Source organism: Pteronotus mesoamericanus, unplaced genomic scaffold (genome assembly GCF_021234165.1).
Source record: "Pteronotus mesoamericanus isolate MK-2021 breed Mesoamerican mustached bat unplaced genomic scaffold, CSHL_Meso_final contig_24, whole genome shotgun sequence".
In the NCBI taxonomy this organism is placed as follows: domain Eukaryota; kingdom Metazoa; phylum Chordata; class Mammalia; order Chiroptera; family Mormoopidae; genus Pteronotus; species Pteronotus mesoamericanus.
The window spans coordinates 5,705,757-5,724,476 of record NW_026555100.1 but is presented as its reverse complement, the minus strand read 5'-3'; the positions used below and the strand labels follow the sequence as shown (position 1 = coordinate 5,724,476).

The following is an 18,720-nucleotide window of genomic DNA, read 5'->3' as shown; positions in this document are numbered from 1 at the left end:
AACATGAAAGAGAGAATTAAAAAAACGAAAAAGAAATAATACCCAGTAAAGTTTATTACCCAAACCAAGAGGGGAAAAAAAAAAACACCAAAAAACCCTGATATATATAATTTATTTCAGTTAACAAGCCAGAGTAAAAAAAGCACATCTCTGCCTGCCACCAACAGATGGCAATAGCAGACACTTGCACTGTCACTTTGTACTTTCAACAAATGGGCTTATGACAGGGTTTAAGAATAGAACCTGTTTGTAAGTAGAGAAATATCAGAACAGTTTTCACTCAGATTTTTCTTGGTAAGTAGTCAAATGAAATGGGCAGTTTACACAGTTGAAAAGTAGACAGTAATTTTTTTTCCCTTAACATCAAGGAAATGTAAATTAAACCAATTGTAATTTACTCCTATATAGCCACCAAGCAAAATAAGTAAATATGAGGAAAATCCAATGAGGTGGGCCTGTGGAGAAATAGATCTATGAATTCAATGCTGGAAGCACTTCGTATTAGTCCAATTCTTCTGCAAAGTAACCTGGTAATTCATAGCTAAAATGTATATTCTTTAACTGTTATTCTCTTCTAGAAATTTATTCCAAGAAGGAAAATAAAAACTATTGTACAAATATATTTATTGTATGTTATTCATAATAAGAATAATTTAGAGCTACCCAAATGCCAAACAATGAGATTAACTGTGAAAATTATTGCATATTAATATACTTAGAAATATGTAGCTATTAAATGTTACCAATATGTAAACCATGTTTAATACATGGAAACATCTGACTATGAAAAGTATGCTACAACAAAAATGTGAAGGGCATATGGAAGAAAATAAAGAGCTTTCAGCTTATTAGTTATGTTCTTGTTTAATCAGTTAATTAAATTTAAAAGTTTTAAATAAAAATGTCAAAACATAAAAATAAAAAAAATTTGTTTTCTGAGGTAGTAATTTATACTATAAATGCACATTAGGTACATAGACTTGTTGGCTTTCATAAGAACCAACAATTAACTGTGTATAACCTTGTTTCTATAGAAAAATGCTTTCTGAATCTTTAAACTAAAAGTGGTTTCTTAGAACACAACCACTCATAAGTTGGAACAGCCTACTTTTGTTTTTTGGAAAGAAGTAATAACAATACTAGGGGTTCAGGTATGTTTCTGATGCACTAAGCAATACTGTACCAATGAAACAAACAACATTTTTATCCTCCCTTCACTAAAAAGTGTCTATATTCATGAAGAACCACATCCTTTTATACCTTCAATTTTCCTTTCCTTCTGTTCCTTCTTCTAAATTTCCCCATCCCCCAAATTCAGCTTCTTCCCCATACAAACATAAACAAATTAAATCACTAAAATTATTTAAAAATCTTAAATAATATCTGAAAAAGTGTCACTTATCAAATAGCATTGTCATTTGAGCTATGATTGTATTTTGCAAGAGTGTGTACTAAAGTGGGGCAGTTAAAAGACACCATTCCACAAAGGAAAAAATAGTAAAATGAATAATCATACCATCAAACTGGTCTTCACCTTCAGTCATCAGTTCATCATCAGAGCAAATACTTAGAACATTTACCAACATTTCTGTCACTGTTGCAAAAAAAAAAAAAAAAAAAAAGTTACACATTAGTTGCCTATATGCAACTGTCTATATGTATACACAGCAACTATTCACATAAATGGTCAAATGATTAGCCCAAGAAGACTAACACATTCTGATAGCAGGAATGATGGAATTAAAAGATATAAAGGCTTTCAAAATGAAAGAAATTTAAAAGATAACAAGTCCAAGAGAGATTCTTTATGGAATAAATTTTCATGTCTCTCAGGAAAAACAAAAGACCTACAGAGATGAAAACAGATGAAAAACATCTAAATATATATTTATTATTATTCTTAAATATATACATTTAAATTCTTCATTTACAGATATAGCATTAAGGAGTAAGAAAAAAAAAATCACAGCACCATTACACTGCTGCAAAAAAAAAAAAAAAAAAGTCCCAGGAATTATCCTTTTAAAAACTGGCTCCAGCAACTCTCCTGAAACTTAATTCTTAAGATTACTAATGACTACCTAACAACCTCAACCAACAATTTGTTCTTAGGCTTAATCTACCTTTACCATTTAATATATTTTTCCCTTGGTTTCTAGAATTCTACTCTTGCGGTTTTCCTACCTTTAGACTATTTTTTTCAAAAATTTGAATATTTTGAAGATTCTCTCTGCAGTCCTGTTCTTTTCATATGCTCAAATCTCTTGGTGATTCCATCTATTACTATATAGTTTAAAATATCACCTTTTTAAAGATGATTCCAAATTCCATGTCACCAATCTTAACCTCTCTTTCAGAGTCTGGATTGCCTTGCTGGTTTTATTGGCAGCCTCTTAAACTATTTGTATACTGTCTGTTTCCCTTACTAGAATGAAAGCTTCATGAATGCAGGGTATTATTTTGTTTGCCATTGTATCCCCAGAGCCAAGTACTGTGCCTGGCACATCACAGGCAACCAATAAATATCTGACAAATGAGTAAATAAAAAAGAAAGGTGTAATAAATTTCAATTAATAAATAAAAATGCCTATTCAATATTCTGAGAGCACCTAGAAATGGATAACTCTGGGATTCAGATATAAAAGGTCCAGTCCCACTCTGGCTGGTATGGTTCAATGGATTGAGTGCCTGCCTGTGAACCAAAGGGTCTCATGTTTGATTCCCAGTCAGGACACATGCTTGGGTTGCCGGCCAGGTGCCCAGTAGGGGGCATGTGAGAGGCAACTACACATTGATGTTTCTCTCCCTCCCTTCCCCTCTCTCTAAAATAAACAAATAAAACCTTAAAAAAATAAATAAATAAATAATAAAAATAAAAGGTCCAGTCTCTACTCCCCAAAAGCTTACTAACTAACTGAAGAATGTGTGTGTGTATACTACAAAAGAGTGATGGGCATTATGCTGTAAATATGTAGAGGTATGCCAAAGATCTCCTAGGGAAAGGAAGGCTTTTGGTAGAGAAATGATGAAGTAGGAATATGCCCAGGTGGAAAGGGTATTAAGGCATTCTAAAACAAATGTTAGGAAAAATATGAGGTAGTTATATAGGTCAATGGAATACAATTAAGAATCCAGAAATAAAACTTCACATTTAAGGTCAACTGATTTTTTTAAAATTTATTGATTTGAAAGAGAGAGAGACAGAAAGAAAAACACTGATTTGCTGTTCTACTTATTTATGCATTCATTCGTTGATTCTTGTATGTGCCTTGACAAGGGACTGAACCGGCAACCTTGGCATACTGGGACGACGCTCTAACCAACTGATCTACCCGGTCAGAGTAAAAGGCAGCATTTCTCCTTAGTTCACAGCATCAGGAAAAACCCTTAGGATTAGTTCAGAAGTCAATATTTGATTGGAAAGGCCTAAGCACTAGACCAGGGGAACAGGAAATCCTTGGTTTCTGGATGTAAACACACACTTAAAATTAGTTCCCCCAAGCCTAAAGTCCATTTTAGCATAACAAACTGCTCAAACACAACCAGCATCGACCACTTGAAGCTTAAGTACAAATATAATACTCAAGAAAGAAGAGAAATGGTCATGTGATGGTACAGAAGGAAATCAATTATAGGGAAACATCGAGAATTAATTTGAAGATAGAGAAGACCTAATTGATGAAGGAAGTTTCCTGAAAAAACAGAAGGGAAATAGAATCCAGGGACAAAAAGACAAGAACTCAAGATGAGTGCAGCTTATAAAGCAGGGAACAGTAAGTACAGAAAGCTCCCACTAATGTTTTGTGTTTTCTCTCAGTGTGAGGAAACTAGCTGGAAAAAAAAAAAAGATGAAAATTTAGACTACAGCCTAAAGGAAATTAGGAGAGGAAGCAAACCAGTGACATAAAGGATGTTTGAGTACTATCAAGAGCCCAGCTAATGCTTGAAATCAAAGGGTGGTACCAATTTATAAGGCTGTCTACATATATCTTCAGCAGTGCTATAGACAGTGGCTATAAGAATGGAGAAAATGGATAGCTAGACTTTACTGGGGCTGAGCTATAACAAACAAAACAGAAAAATAAGATAAGGAGTTTGAAGGTATGTTAGGAAAGAGGGGCAGCAAGGAGGTATCTGAGCAATAAAAAAATGACACGGTCAAAGGCCTAGTGATTCCAATGAAGCTTAAGAGCAGCTATAACCAGAATGAGGGGTTGGTAGAATAACAAGGGTGTTCAACAGAGGGTGCTAATGGCACTATAATTATCAAACTCAAAACATCCAAGTTATCTTTAACCATTCCCTCCCCTTAAATATGCAATCTTGTTAAGTCTCACTGGTTCTACTTACAGTTCTTGCAGTTCTCCCCTGCTCTCTATTCTAGATCCTACCAAAGCTTCATTATGTTTCTATTTGACCCTAGATGTAGCTTCATAACAGGTCTCCCAAACTTTAGTCCTCTTTCCTGTCCATTTTGCCCCAGTAATTTTTCTAAATACTATCATGGTCATATTCTGTTTCAGCTGCTCCTTACCATTTATGGAAGTTTTTTATACATCTTTTATGTACTTAAGTCCATATCTGTATTTTTTTATTCTAAATACCTTGAATAAAATACTTTCAAAAAAAAAATCTAGTAAATAGGAGAATCAAGATGGCGGAGGAGTGAGTGGAAGTCACACTGACCTCCTCCCAGGACCAACCTGGAATTACAACTAAATTGTGGAGAAATCACCTCGAACAAACAACTGAACAATAGCGAGAGAGGAGCCTTGTAACCTTGGAGACAGAAGAGTCTGCCTTAGCACAATCTGTTTGGCAAGTTTATCATGGTAATGTGAAATAAAGACCTCTTCAGACATACAGAAAGCTGAAAGAATACATCATCAGCAGACCTATACTACAAGAAACCTTCAAGGAAGTCTTTCAGGTAGAAGTAAAATGATACCAGATAGAAACCTGGATTTACACTAAGGAACTTAAAGTGCCAGAAATGATAACTATATGAGTAAATATGACTCTTTTTCCTATTATGTATATGTCTTTAAAAGATAATAATAAAAAATCTAGTAAATGAGTAAATCTTACATGTATGACCTTTTATGAAAGATCATACCATACTGGATCCCCTAGAATAGAGGTTCTGAAATTGGGGGGCAGGTAAACCTAAGGGGGGCAACCATTTGACTTCAGATCTATATGAGTCCTGAAAAGGTTACATTTATGTACAGATGTAAACATATTTGTTTTGTACATGAATTTTTCTGGGGTAAAAGTCCGTAACTTTCATCAAATTCTCAAAAGGGTTTTGTATTAAGAAATTGATGTTTTTGTGTAGTTATCTTAAATAAAAAGAGAGTCCCTACTATAAATTTCTTTTAATTTTCTAAAACACTGATAGATTAAAAAAAAACAAAAACCCAGCTGAGGCTTGATTAAAAATAGTTGAGGTGTGGGGTGGGGAGCAGTAGATGGAGATATAAATGACATAGTATTGGCCATGATTTGACAACTGTCAAAGGCGAGTAATTGGTATACGGGAGCTCATCTTTTTATTCACTCTGCCTTTGCGTATGTTGGAAATTCCAACCATTTTTTTAAATGAAATAAAAAGGCCCCCAAAAGTTTATAAACATGGCTTTTCTCTAACTTGAGGCTTAAACAGTCTCTCAGGAAATCTGTCTTATGTTAGTTGCTTCCCAGAAACCAGGTCAGCGTCAAACTGGCTTATTTAAAGTAGAACAAATGAGATATCATTTGCTGCTTTCCAAACCAAAAGAAAATTTTCAGTAGGACCAATAAAAAGGTGCCTTGGCTGGGTGGCTCCGTTGATTGGAGCATCATCCTGTACACCAAAAGGCTGTGGGTTTGATTCCTGGTGAGGGCATATGCCTGGAGGCGCATATGGGAGGCAGCATATCAATGTTTCTCTCTTGCATCGATGTTTCCTTCTCTCTCTAAAAAAGTAAAAATCAGTGAACATATCCTCAGGTGAGGATTAAAAAGAAAAATGTAATAAAAGTAGTTTAACTACCTAAACAAGTAATGTACTAAAATGGAAAATTGTGTGATGAGTTTGAGAAAATTTTCCTACTGTGCTCAACACTGGTAAGGATTCTATTTGTATATAATGTTGAAATCTGAGCTTCACGTTCTTGAAAAGATGTGAATAATTTAGAGAAGATCCATAGAAAAACAACCAAAATGCTCAAAAGGTTTGAATACTTCCTCATCTTAGATGATTTAGAGTGGCAAAAGAAGAACAAAAGATCACTCAGTAGTGGACTTCAAATGTAGGTATGCTGATAGAAATATGTTCTTCATTTTCACTTATGAGAGAAAAATCAAAAGTAGACTAAATTTTCTCATCTTTCAGAAGAAGTTAGATTACATGATTGTACACCGTGAACTCTAAAATTCTGTGATTTCTTCCCGGTTTTTTGATAGGTGAATTAGTTGAGAAAAAACTATTATCGTTATTTCTTTCCATGTTAAAACACTTATAGCATAAACATTTAAATTAGGTATAATTAAATATTTCCTTATTGTGGAAACAACTGAGACCTGATTAAAAATATCTGAGGCGTGGGGTGGGGAGCAGTAGATGGAGATACACTTATTAGCATCAGAGAATCAAATTAGAATTTATGAAATGTCCACTTTCTTCCTAACTTACCTTACCTGCTTTCTCTACCCCCTCCCCTTTCCACTCATAATACATTAAAATAGTTGAGTTGCACTCTAGCCTGGAGACAGGGAATAGACAAGATAAATTCTTAAATTACCTTTACCCTGATGATGCTATGACTGAACTATTTCTCATATACAAAGATAGAAGGTTATAAATGTAATGCATCCCTTGCACCTAAGCCCTTTACTGGCCCCCTTCTCGAATGCTAAAGTGGGTAATTCTATCTCCATATTAACGTAATGTTGACCTATTGAGTAACTGATGAAGACTGAGGGTAATCTAAAAAAAACCTGTTTAACATGTACTGCTTAAGTATTAACTCTAAATTTTAGAACCAAATATTGCCTTGGCAGAAGTAACACATCTCAAACAGAAAGAAACATTTTGTAACAATGAAAGAGGTGAGAAAAAATAGAGGATATAGAACAAAATGTTTCACATGGTGTCTATGCTCTCATACTCTTCCACATAAGGAAACTAAGGCATTACCTTGTGGAAAAATTAACACAAAATTGGAAATGTCATAAAGTAAGGAAATCTTAAGAATTCTATAGAACTAGAAAACACAAAACAAAATTTCTTAAATAGCATTTATGTTCTCTTTAAAAGCCTACTGAGTATATACTAATAAGTATCCCTCTAAAAGTATTAAAGAAGCATTAGCACCAAAATTGCATACATATTTTTTATAGCAGAAATATTAAGTTAGAACATGAATTCTTCTTCATCACTTTTTTTCATAATATAGGACTGCTATAAAATGACTAACACTGCCCAAAACAAGGCCTATAAAATTCTCCCATGAGCTGCTGACATCTCCAAAATTGGTGTTAAAATATACAAAAGTGTCCATTACAAAGCACAGCTATACCTTCATGAAAGATTTAAGCTAAAGAGAAAAAGAAAACCCAACAGCTGAAGAAAACATCGGGCTATTTATAAGTCTTCTCCCCGTCCCCCAGGCACATTCACATGGGGGCTGTAAACAGCTAACTAAAATATCTTCGAGGCTTTCAGATCCACACCCACTGACACAAGTAGAGCTGTACCCACGGTGAAACTAGACGTCAGCTTCCTTTAGCAAGTATGTGCCTGCGATAGTAAACTGGAGTAAATCTAACAGTAATAAAACAATTTTTTAATTAAAATTATACCTTTTTCTCCAACAAATGGTAAAGACCATGTGAAGACGTCCATAAAATTGGGCAACCAGTAAGGATGTGGAGAACAGTTAAATTGTCGAATATTCATCACATTATTTTCATACTTTAGTACAGCAGCTGCAAGATAAGTTTCAATGTCAATGAGACAATTTGTCTTTAGCCCCAAAAGTCTAAAACACATAAAAGCAGAAAAATATCTTTTTAACATGGTAGAGAATCAAGTGATGAGTAGAATGAGGGCTCGTTGAGGGAGGTAGGGACTAATTTTTAACTATGACACACTTTTTGTTTTTTACACACTTTATGTATAGCATAGTCAGATCTAGTTATTATTAAAACTTCCAGATTCTAAAATGTTTGTTTTACTTTAATCCAATGATAAATATATACTTCTACTAAATCCAAAATTGTGAAAACTCCATTTTTAGAGGAAACACAGAATGGCAATGAACAATTTTCTAGGTTTAAAAGTTCATATAAGTTAGAGAAATTTAAGAGGGTCTTTTTAGTTGCAGGCAACCTGAAAAGGATAGCTGAATGGTAATAAAGAAAAACAAAACAAACACACACAAAAAAACCCCCAATGTGAAACATTTATAAATGTATGAATATATTTATTTCATTTAATATGGGAAATCAAATGAAGCTACTATAAAGAAATATTTTACTTCATTTAGGGAAAAAATCCATTTAAATACAAAAAGAAAAAAAAAAAGAAAATACATAGTCAAATAAGCCAGAGATATCATACTCATCTCAATTCTAGGTATTTTTCTAATGTTTCAATATGTTGATATAAATAAATCTTAAATCAACTGACATAAGTTTCAGTCCCTGGTTATATTATTTTTAGGAACACTGGGTTAGATGGGCTAGATTCTACTCTAAGCTATGGTACACACTAGCTTTGAAATGCTTAGTATTTACCTAATCTGTTTCTCATTTATAAAAATGTCTAATATGTTTACCCTGCCTATCTCAGAAGTTTGTTTTAAGACCAGAGAATGTAATTCATATGGAAGTACATAAAAGTATAAAATGCTTTACAGATATTGTAATAATTATGTAGTTACTTTTTTTTCATTTTAATAAAAAGGACTGAAATGCAGATGTTGAATTCCAATATTTGAGATTCTGGCTAATGTAAAGTCATATGTAATATTGTTTGTTTCTCTTATGAAATTCCCATGAAATAAAAGCATTTTAAATTTAGCCTCAGAAATTAAAAGCCTGATACCAAGCTTTCAATTTACAAAGAGAATCTAGAAAATTGTCTGACATATAAGATGAAACATTATAAACATACCATATACCACATAAGCACTCAAATCATTAACACTGTGTACAGACTCAGATCTACCAAGAGACATTTGATTTTGACAAGACAGATTCAATGGTTTGAGTTTCTTTTCTGAATACTAAGAAAATTGATCCCTTAACCTCCTGAGTCAAACTGGCAAAGGGCAACCATAAGGCAGCAGTCAACTGAGCACTGAACACTAGCTTCGTTAACACTGACAAGAGGAAGTCACAATTGAGAAATGAGAACAGTGGTAGAAAGTTAAATGTAGCACTTGATTCTGTTCTTGAGAATGTAGTCAAAACTTAAGATACGTTTCTCCTCAAAAATGAAGGCACAGTTCATTAGTTTTTAAATTTATAAACCAAAATATAATTTTAAATATTTTAGCACTGGCATAATCGTTAAAGGCTGCATTGATCCTAGCTTCTAATGATTAGCAGCTCATTAATATCAATAGTTTGGCTGTTTTGGTAATTGACATGGTATTAAGTTCTTGCAGCATACTTTGTACCAAAGTTATTATATGGCATGGTACTGGCTTGACCTTTGGCAAATGTTTTAATCTTGTAACCACCACCTTCAATCATCCAAAGAACTCTTACTCTTCTCTTTTGAATTCACACCAAGACCCATATTTAACAATGATCTCATTATCTCCCTAAAGTCTGTTCTTTCTTCCTGGCACATCTACTCTAGTTTGATCCTTGAAATTATGATATAGTCAACCGAATTCCAGACACACCAAGGCAGAGTAGGAGCTGATTTCTTAACATCCTCTCCTAAAAATGTGAACTACATAAACATACCCAAGCTCACCTTCAATGACCTTGGCACACAACTCGATTAAAATCTTTTGATATCATCTGTCAATAAGCTATGTTCAAAGTTAAATGAAACCCAATTATTATTATACATAGATCAAATTTGGAGGGTAGGAAGGGGAATGGAAACCAATGGAACAGAAGGTAAAGAAAAAAAGATACAAGAAAAAAGGAAGGAAGAACAGTAAAAAGAAAAGAAAGGGAAAAATGTATCTCTGAGAGGAGGTCAGAACAAATTAATCAAAGAAGGCTCAACTACAAATCTTCATGGGGCAGTGATAAGACTGTGGAGGTAAAAGTAGGAAATAAGAAAGGGAAAGAGAACCTAGACCAGTGAACATAAAACAAGAAACATGATAAATTAAATAACTGTACAGTATAAACACATAAAATGGTCAAAGCAGCAGCAATAGCTTTATGTAAACAAAACATTCTCTGGCTTTTAAGAGGAAAGAGTTAAGAAAGGGGAGTTTGAGAAAATCATGTTTGGTTTTGCTTGGCTTTTTACAAGACAGGTTTTGTGAGTGACAAGTTATAGAATGGTTACATGTGACTTAAGTTTTACATTTTGGATTTTTATTTCTTGTTCTTTCCCCTCCCTTACATCTTAAGACTTTTTATAAGGAGATTTGGATAGGTATAGATTCAAACAATGCCCCTTTTCTATTATAATTTCAAAAAATAAGTCAATTAAAATGCTAAGTTGTTCAATAATTTTTTTATCAACAACATCTTACCTTTATTATTGTAGACATCTAAGTAATTAGGTGCCGAAAAAATTGTTATTAATGAAGGGAACCCTGTAGTTTGACTTTTTCTGTACATTCTATAGCTGCAAAACAAATAGCTTAATATGCATCGTAAAGCATCAATCATTGTTACTAAGTTTGATTTGTATATAAGGTGTTAATTTGGGTCAGGGAAACAGAATTCTTACCCTGCATCTTGAGCTTCATGAGCTCTAATAATCGATAACAAATTATTGTTTTGCAAAAATTCACACACTGCTGGGTAGCTGTGGGGGGAAAAGAGTAAATTAAGTAATGGTTTTCTATATGAAGCATATTCTATTTTAACAACTAAAATGTGATTAATCTTGGACATTTTTCCTTACTTATAAAAATAAGAACATCCTCGAACTGTATTGTGACTAAAATGTTCCTGTGATTTTTCATTTCCAAAATCTTCAGAAGGATCGGACCATAACAAGTCACACATTGGTCCAAATGCAGGTGGCTCTTTGAATCTATCTAACTGTGAAAGAAAGAAAAGAAACAAAGAACAGAAATAACTTGTCAAAAAGTGAGAATAGAATGGACATATGAAAGTGTTAACAACTCTGAATACTGTCCATACTACATTGTTTTGAATGATTAGAAGGTATTTCCTTAAAATATCAGTATATTAAATTTTACCTTGCAGTAAACTTAACCTTGCAGTAAAGAGTAGTTTGAAGTGTCTACTCTCTACCCAGTGAAGTGCTATATATAGGAATCAAAGTTGGAACTAAGATATGTACTTACTCTCCTAATATCATCGAGTGTGTGGATTTCTGGTGAAAGTCAGAACTTAACCTTGCAGTAAAGAGTAGTTTGAAGTGTCTACTCTCTACCCAGTGAAGTGCTATATATAGGAATCAAAGTTGGAACTAAGATATGTACTTACTCTCCTAATATCATCGAGTGTGTGGATTTCTGGTGAAAGTCCACCATGAACACAAAGAAATTGTTGGTTCAAAAGTGCAGCAAGAGGCAGGCTATCAAAAGCTTCCATACAAGCTTCATAGACTCTTTCTGAATATTTAATTTTACCTAGAAAAAGAAAAATTAAATTGAAAATTAAATTGCTATTTGATTATATTTGACTATTAAAACAATGGCAAGAAAACTACAGACACAAAAAATAGCCAGTGGTGGCCAGAAGTTGAGAGTGGGCGAGGGGTGACTATAAAAAGGCAGCAAAAGGAATTTAGGAAATGATAAAACCTTTCTGCATCACAACTGTGGTGATGGGCAGCTCTATGTATTTGTCCTATCTCAGAATTAAACATCATGAAGAGTGAATTTTACTGTAAACGATTTTTTAAAGAGGCAAGCGTCTTGCTCTAGAAAAATCTACAAAGAAAAGCAATGTTATTGGTCTTTTTTTTTAATCCTAACCCAAGAATATGTTTATTGATTTTAGAGCGAGAGGAAGAGAGGGAAGGAGGGAGAGAGGAAGCAAAGAGAAAGATGGGAAAGGGAAAGAGAAAGGAAGAGAAATATTGATTGGTTGCCTCCCATACACACCTTGACTAGGGATGGAACCCTCAACTAGGTATGTGCTCTGACTAAGGATGGAACCCACAACATTTTGGGTACGGGAAAATGCTCCAATCAACTGAGCCACCAGGCCAGGGCTGTTACTGTTCTTATGAAGACAAAATATTTGTTCTTTTAAATTTATTTTGGGTATGCAGCAGATGGTCATAAAAATATTACTAAAAATAAGTCAAATCTCTAAAAACAGCTCAACCTTTGCCCTGGTCAGTGTGGCTCAGTTGGTTGGAACATGTGGTATACCAAAAGATTGGGTGTTCAATTCCCAGTCAGAGAACATACCTGGGTTGCAGGTTTGATACCTGGCTGAGGTATGTATAGGATGCAGCTGACTGATGTTTCACTCTCTCTCTCTAAAATCAATAAACATTTTAAAAGATTTAAAAACAGCTCAATTCTTCACCTTTTGGGACAAGTAAGGCAAAATTAAAACTATACTTAAAGCTAAAATATTTTTTAATACTTTATTTTATTCTAAGAGTCAGTGACTACTTTATTGTTACTGGCAAGATTACTTCTACATCATCATAATAAAACTCAAGGTCCATCCAATTAAAAAAAATGTATTACTCATACGCTGGAGAAGCAGAGGGGTTCCTCTAGTCTACAATGCATGCTTAAAATGGGCAGTGATGCCAGAAGCCAAAATAACACAAGACAAAACTCCACCAAATCAAACTTCTCATTTACTTCTAAGGAGACACCATTACACATTCCTTTACTCCTGTATACCTTTAAATTCCTGGATATTTTGGTTTTGATTGGATTTTGGTGGGTGGTTTGTTAATTATCTAACGGGGGGTGGGGGAAGCTTGGTTCCTATTTTCCTCTTTAATATTGTAACATTCAAATATGAGTACATCTATATCCAGCAACCAGGGGTTCTAAACTGATAGTCTGCTAACAGACTTGTTTTCCAGCACTGTGGTTTAATAAAAAATTTAATTTGATTGCTTTTAGGTCAAGCATGTACCTTCCAGATTCATCTTACATTCATTTAGGTTACCTGCCTGATTCTTGAAGTTCTATGAGTTTGCCACATCTGCCATTAGCCATCACTATATTTTTCTACTTTTACTGAAAGTCTCTACTAATATCCTTATTGGATCATGTTTTGAGTCTCAATAATTCTGAAATTACCTATTTTTAAAACTTAACTCTAAGACTTAATTATTAACTTAATAAGCACAAAGCTATAAGGTGTGAAAAACTGCCAAACACTGCTCTATATCCTGTGGTTGCTTACAGTTGTTTGATTATCATTACTATAATAATTTAAGAGAGAAATGGGTATACCTTATTGCTAAGAATTTCAATTCATTAATAGCATGTTTTAAACAATGTGCAATGATGACAGAATGAATAATTTTGTTAAGAACCTTTACCCTGGCCAGGCGGCTCAGTTGGCTGGAGCATCATCTGTGCACCAAAAGGTTGTGGGTGTGATCCCTGGTCAGGGCATGTACGGGCGGCAGCAGATTAATGTTTCTCTCTCACATCAATATTTCTCCCCTTCCCCCCGCCCAAGAATCAATAAACATATCCTTGGGGGAAGATTAAAAAAAGACTTTCATGAGAATGCCTCAATATTGGGGTACAAAAATCTCCAATGAGACAACAATGGGTTTTTTTTGGCTTTTATCCTTCCATTACTTGCTAATGGAAGATAAGGGAGAGTTCTTGACAATCTCCCTCAATTCTTTACATTGTATATACATAAAACTGTTCCTACATGTTATACTGTAAAATCTTCAAACTCTTACTACCTATGTCACTCCAAAAGAATACCGAGGAAGTGAAACTATTTCTGATGGCAGTACTCACATTCCTGTTTAAAGGTAAAATATTCCGTAAGGTGTCTGCATTCATGATTGCCTCTCAGAAGAAATAATGTGCTTGGGTATAGAATCTTCAGGACCCATAAATATAAGACACACTGCAAAAGAAAACGCTTCCAGTGAATTTATCTTATAGTTTTGTTTAACTTAGTTGCTTAATCTTTGTTCCTTTTCCTCTAACCCTATTACTTTATAATCTCTATTATTCATTAGTATTTTTTGCTTTGTCCCGAACTAAAATATAAGCTCATGAAACCATGGACTTTGTCATCTTATTCACTTCTTATTCTCCACTAGAAAAGTATCTAGCAAACAGTAAAAGAGCAATATATATTTGTTGAATGAGTAAGTCAAATGATCTATTTACCTACTTTAGATTTACAGACTGCTTGCTGTAAACACAATGAGCAGATTGGTGTCCTCCTTAGGTAGATCAATAAATAATACTGTAAGAAATTATAGCAACTAACATTTATTAAATAATTACAATGTTCAAGCACTACAAAATTAATCCCCGTCATTTATTCCTCCAGCCCTATGAAGTATATAATATTATCTCTCTTTTACAAATGAGGAAAAGAAAGCAAAGAGTTTAAGTAAATTGACCAAAATCATAAAATTTGTAAGTAATGGAGATAGGATTCTGATCCTCTGATCTTAAGCATTAGTCCATGCTGCTTATTGAAGGAAATAGCAATGTTTTATGTTTATTTTGTAATAAACAAAGAGATGCTTTTCTCTAAATAGATTTAACATAAGAAACAGATTCACATTTTACTTAATAGGTTAAAAAAAGGACTATTTCATATGGAAATGAAGTTGGTTATAATCATATATAAGAAGAAAATACAAACTTTATATTTAACAAGGTACACTAAAATGTGTAACTATTCACACCTACATTTTATTCACAAGGGAAAAAAGTAATTAAACCAGAAAAATACTTATTGAAAATACTTATTAAAGGACTACCTGTCCTTTTTGCTTATTTTGATTCTTTGCTATTTTCCTTTTATACCAGTAAAACTTATGAAAGACTCAGCTACAAAACGCTCTGATGTAAGGACATACACACCAACATGTTAAGTTACCAACTAAGCTTTCTAATATTGTTTATTGTTTTTGTCAAAGTCCCCAGTCTTTTTGTTGCGAACTATTTTCTGGTTTTTTGTTTTGCTTTCTTTCTTTCTTTTTTTTTTTTTAAAGCCTTGAGGGAAGGTTGAGGGGCCTGATGATGAGATATGAATGGAAGGAAGCACTCAGGATAATAAAATTCCTAAGCAAATTTCCATGTACAGAGCACTGAACTCCCTTCCCCACTGGATGTTCCAGCATACTTCAAAAAGAATGTTGACAAAAGCACTGAAGAAGGGGATATAAACAATAGTAACCAGCATGGAAATTCACCAAGTAAATCTTCAATATTTACCAGGAGAGTTGGGTTAAGAGCACAGGCTTGGAGTCAGACTGCCTGGCTGCACCAACTATTAACAATGTGACCTTGGGCAAGTTTACTTAACCTTTCCACACTGCAAATTCCTCATCTCTAAAATGGATAAAATAACAGTACTTACCTCATAATGTTGTTGTGAGGATAAAATTAACCAATGTGTGTTAAGTGCTTAGAATATGCATGGAACATATTAAATGCTCAACACAAATATCGATTGGTAGAGCTTTTACCAGCAATTTTACCTCTAGGAATCTGTCCTACAGAAATAATTGGGCAAGTATGCAAAAATGCATAAATAACATAGCTTAATGAAGCATCATTTGAAATGCCAAAAAACTGCAAACATCTTACATGTCTAACCATAGGCATTGATTAAATCAGTTGTGGTTTGTTCATTCAGTGAAATACAATGCAGCTATTGAAAATATTTAAAAATGCTGTAAATTTATATTCACCAACCTGGAATACATCTCAGTATAAGGATGTAAGAAAAAAGCTAGTTACAGAAAACTATTATAAAATGGTCTCATTTTCATTTAAGAAAAATAGAGTATATAAATATCAAATTATGTTATTTGCCTGAAATATACACAATCTTGTATACCAATTTTTTAAAATTTTAAAAAATATTAGAAAATACAAATTGTTCTATATTTACCTGATTTTATTTATATAATTAGAAAAGTATAAGGAGAAAAATAACCATCTACCAGTAAGTGAAAATCAACAGGTCATTTTAATGCCTCTTAAGTTTTTAAAAACAAATGATAATTTCAGAATACACAAAGATCCCATATGATATACTAAAGTCTTAATAGCTACTGAAGGAGGGATAGAAGCACTAGGGTTTAAACAAAAAAAGTATTATAATTTGCTTTATTTAATCAGAGAAAATTCAATTAATCCTTTTTCCACACAGGTTAATACCTTTAGGGGTAAGAGAGATAAATAGCACTAACTCCTTAGGGCCACTAGATAATAGGGCAACATAGACGCCTCAGTTTACTTATAATTTCCACTGGAAAAAATGGCAATTATATAAACAAAGTAATATAGGGAAAATTAATGGAATAGTTTGAATAACAGAAAAGGAATAAATAGTAACTTTTCCAGAAAACTTAAGAAAATGCAGAGGTATTAAAAAGAACCCAGTACAGGTACTTTAAGGAATTATTTCACTAGGAATTAATGGAAATCATCTATGATAACAAAAGAAAATCAAATGACAGTATATGATTATTACCTCTATACTAAAATAACCTCTGTCCACATAATCACCAAGAAAAAGGTATCGTGTATTAGCAGGTGATCCTCCTACTTCAAAAAGTTTCATCAGATCAAAAAATTGGCCATGGATGTCACCACACACTGAAACAAGAAGATTATTAGATATGAAAGAAAAACTCTGAAATAACAAATTTTACTTAAATTCTAATTTCTTTTACATAAGAGATAGTGTAAATTCTATCAAGAAATGTCTCAGAAGGAAGTCGTCTATGAAAAGTCATGATAGGGATGATGTGTACCCAAGTATTCATATGCTCAAGATCTAGAACATGTAACAAGTAACGAAACTTGTAGACAGTAACAAAATTTTCATCTAAATTTATTAAGTTCCTCTTTAAGAAAACCAGGCATGTGTGTCTTAGGATGACAAAATTATAATGGTGGCAGTAAAAACTCCAATTTAACTCAATACTTTCTACTGACTTCCAAATAATTTTCTTGGGTCTCTGACATGACATTTAGATATTTGCCCCTAATGACTGAAAGCAAAATAATTAAGTACTTGTTAAATCGAACTGAATTATGGCCAACATAAGTAATGAAACCTTCAGAATAGCATATGAGACTAACTTCTGCACTCAGATTATTTAGGATCATGTTTATTCACTGAAAACAGGAAAAACTTTAAAAAATTAACAAAAGTAATTTAAAAATTCAAGATGATATCCATGTAACATTAATTGGGTATCTGTTATGATTAAAGAGGAAACAGCTTTATATCTAGGCAACTAAACAATAATGCAATAAAAAATAATATCCAAAACATAAATAAATGTACCTGTTATTGGAGCCTCTACTTCTATCATGGTTTTCTCTCTCCGAAGGATGGCAGCACCCTCATTGATAATTCTAAGTGCAATCTCTTCATCTACCCGACCTTCTTTCACTAAGTGGTTCTTCAGAACATCAACTCTAGGTATCCCATCCATATCAAATACTTCTTCAGATGTCAAGCGGTGTGTTGGGGGGAAAGGGACAGCTGCAATTTTTTTAATTAAGAAAAAATAAATCACTATATATTATAATATACTAACATAAAACTAATCAGTGGATCTAAGTAAATAAGAGTACAAAATAAAAAGTTGGTTTTTGTTTCACCTTCATTTACTGGATAGACATGTTAACTTTCCCAAAGACTTAAAAAAAAAAAGATCAAATTATACTTATTTTTATTAACCTGTATGTAACATTTTCTTTGCTGAGAATTATTAGAGAAACGAATTGTCTTACAAAATTAAAGTTCATCCAAGATAACTAAAGCTTTTTTATTTAAGCCAAAACATTTTTTGGCAGAACTCTCAACATGGCATACACTCTTCACCTTACAATAAATAAAACAATACCACATAAACCTGAATAGAAAGATATCCCAAATATAAGGCAATCAACCATGTTCTTAATAAGAATATCAAAAATAATGTTTTCTGAACAACTTGAATAGAAACCTTTAGGGATATCAGATATAACAGCCTAATGCTTTAACATTAATAAATCATGATAATTTTGAAATACTGCTTTCTCTCCTACCTTCATGTTTTACAAAACACTCGTTCGGCATACTTATGCACATCTTCAACATCAGTATATTCTTTATCATTGGAGTCACTTTTTGAGTCATCTAACACTTTTTAAAAGCAAATTATCTTCACTTCAAGTTGTTTGAGAAAAAGCACTTTTTGAATATATGTAAAATGTTATCATTGCAAATTTATCCTAAGCTACAGTTCCCATACGTCTAACTACTGAAATTGGCCTTTTTACTCCTGTAATGTACATGTATAGTTTCCACAAGTAATCACCAATTATACTGTTTTAAACTGATATTTGTTTATTGTAAAGGAAAACA

At 33.1% G+C, this 18,720-nt stretch overlaps 1 protein-coding gene across 10 annotated transcripts in view; it reads right to left on the bottom strand.

Annotated features, from left to right (window-relative positions):
* Positions 1 to 18,720, bottom strand: part of PPP3CB (protein phosphatase 3 catalytic subunit beta) — a 49,906-nt gene that overhangs the window by 15,904 nt on the left and 15,282 nt on the right. For 9 of the 10 annotated variants that reach the window (XM_054572594.1, XM_054572599.1, XM_054572595.1 and 6 more), the window contains exons 2-10: positions 17,653 to 17,853; positions 16,831 to 16,955; positions 14,121 to 14,232; positions 11,644 to 11,789; positions 11,093 to 11,232; positions 10,916 to 10,993; positions 10,716 to 10,810; positions 7,846 to 7,971; positions 1,517 to 1,594 (exon numbers count right to left, since the gene is read on the bottom strand). In XM_054572594.1, the coding sequence (XP_054428569.1) occupies positions 1,517 to 1,594; positions 7,846 to 7,971; positions 10,716 to 10,810; positions 10,916 to 10,993; positions 11,093 to 11,232; positions 11,644 to 11,789; positions 14,121 to 14,232; positions 16,831 to 16,955; positions 17,653 to 17,853 (1,101 nt within the window). The remainder of the gene's footprint in view (positions 1 to 1,516; positions 1,595 to 7,845; positions 7,972 to 10,715; positions 10,811 to 10,915; positions 10,994 to 11,092; positions 11,233 to 11,643; positions 11,790 to 14,120; positions 14,233 to 16,830; positions 16,956 to 17,652; positions 17,854 to 18,720) is intronic. The other variant, XM_054572596.1, reaches the window with a different exon arrangement.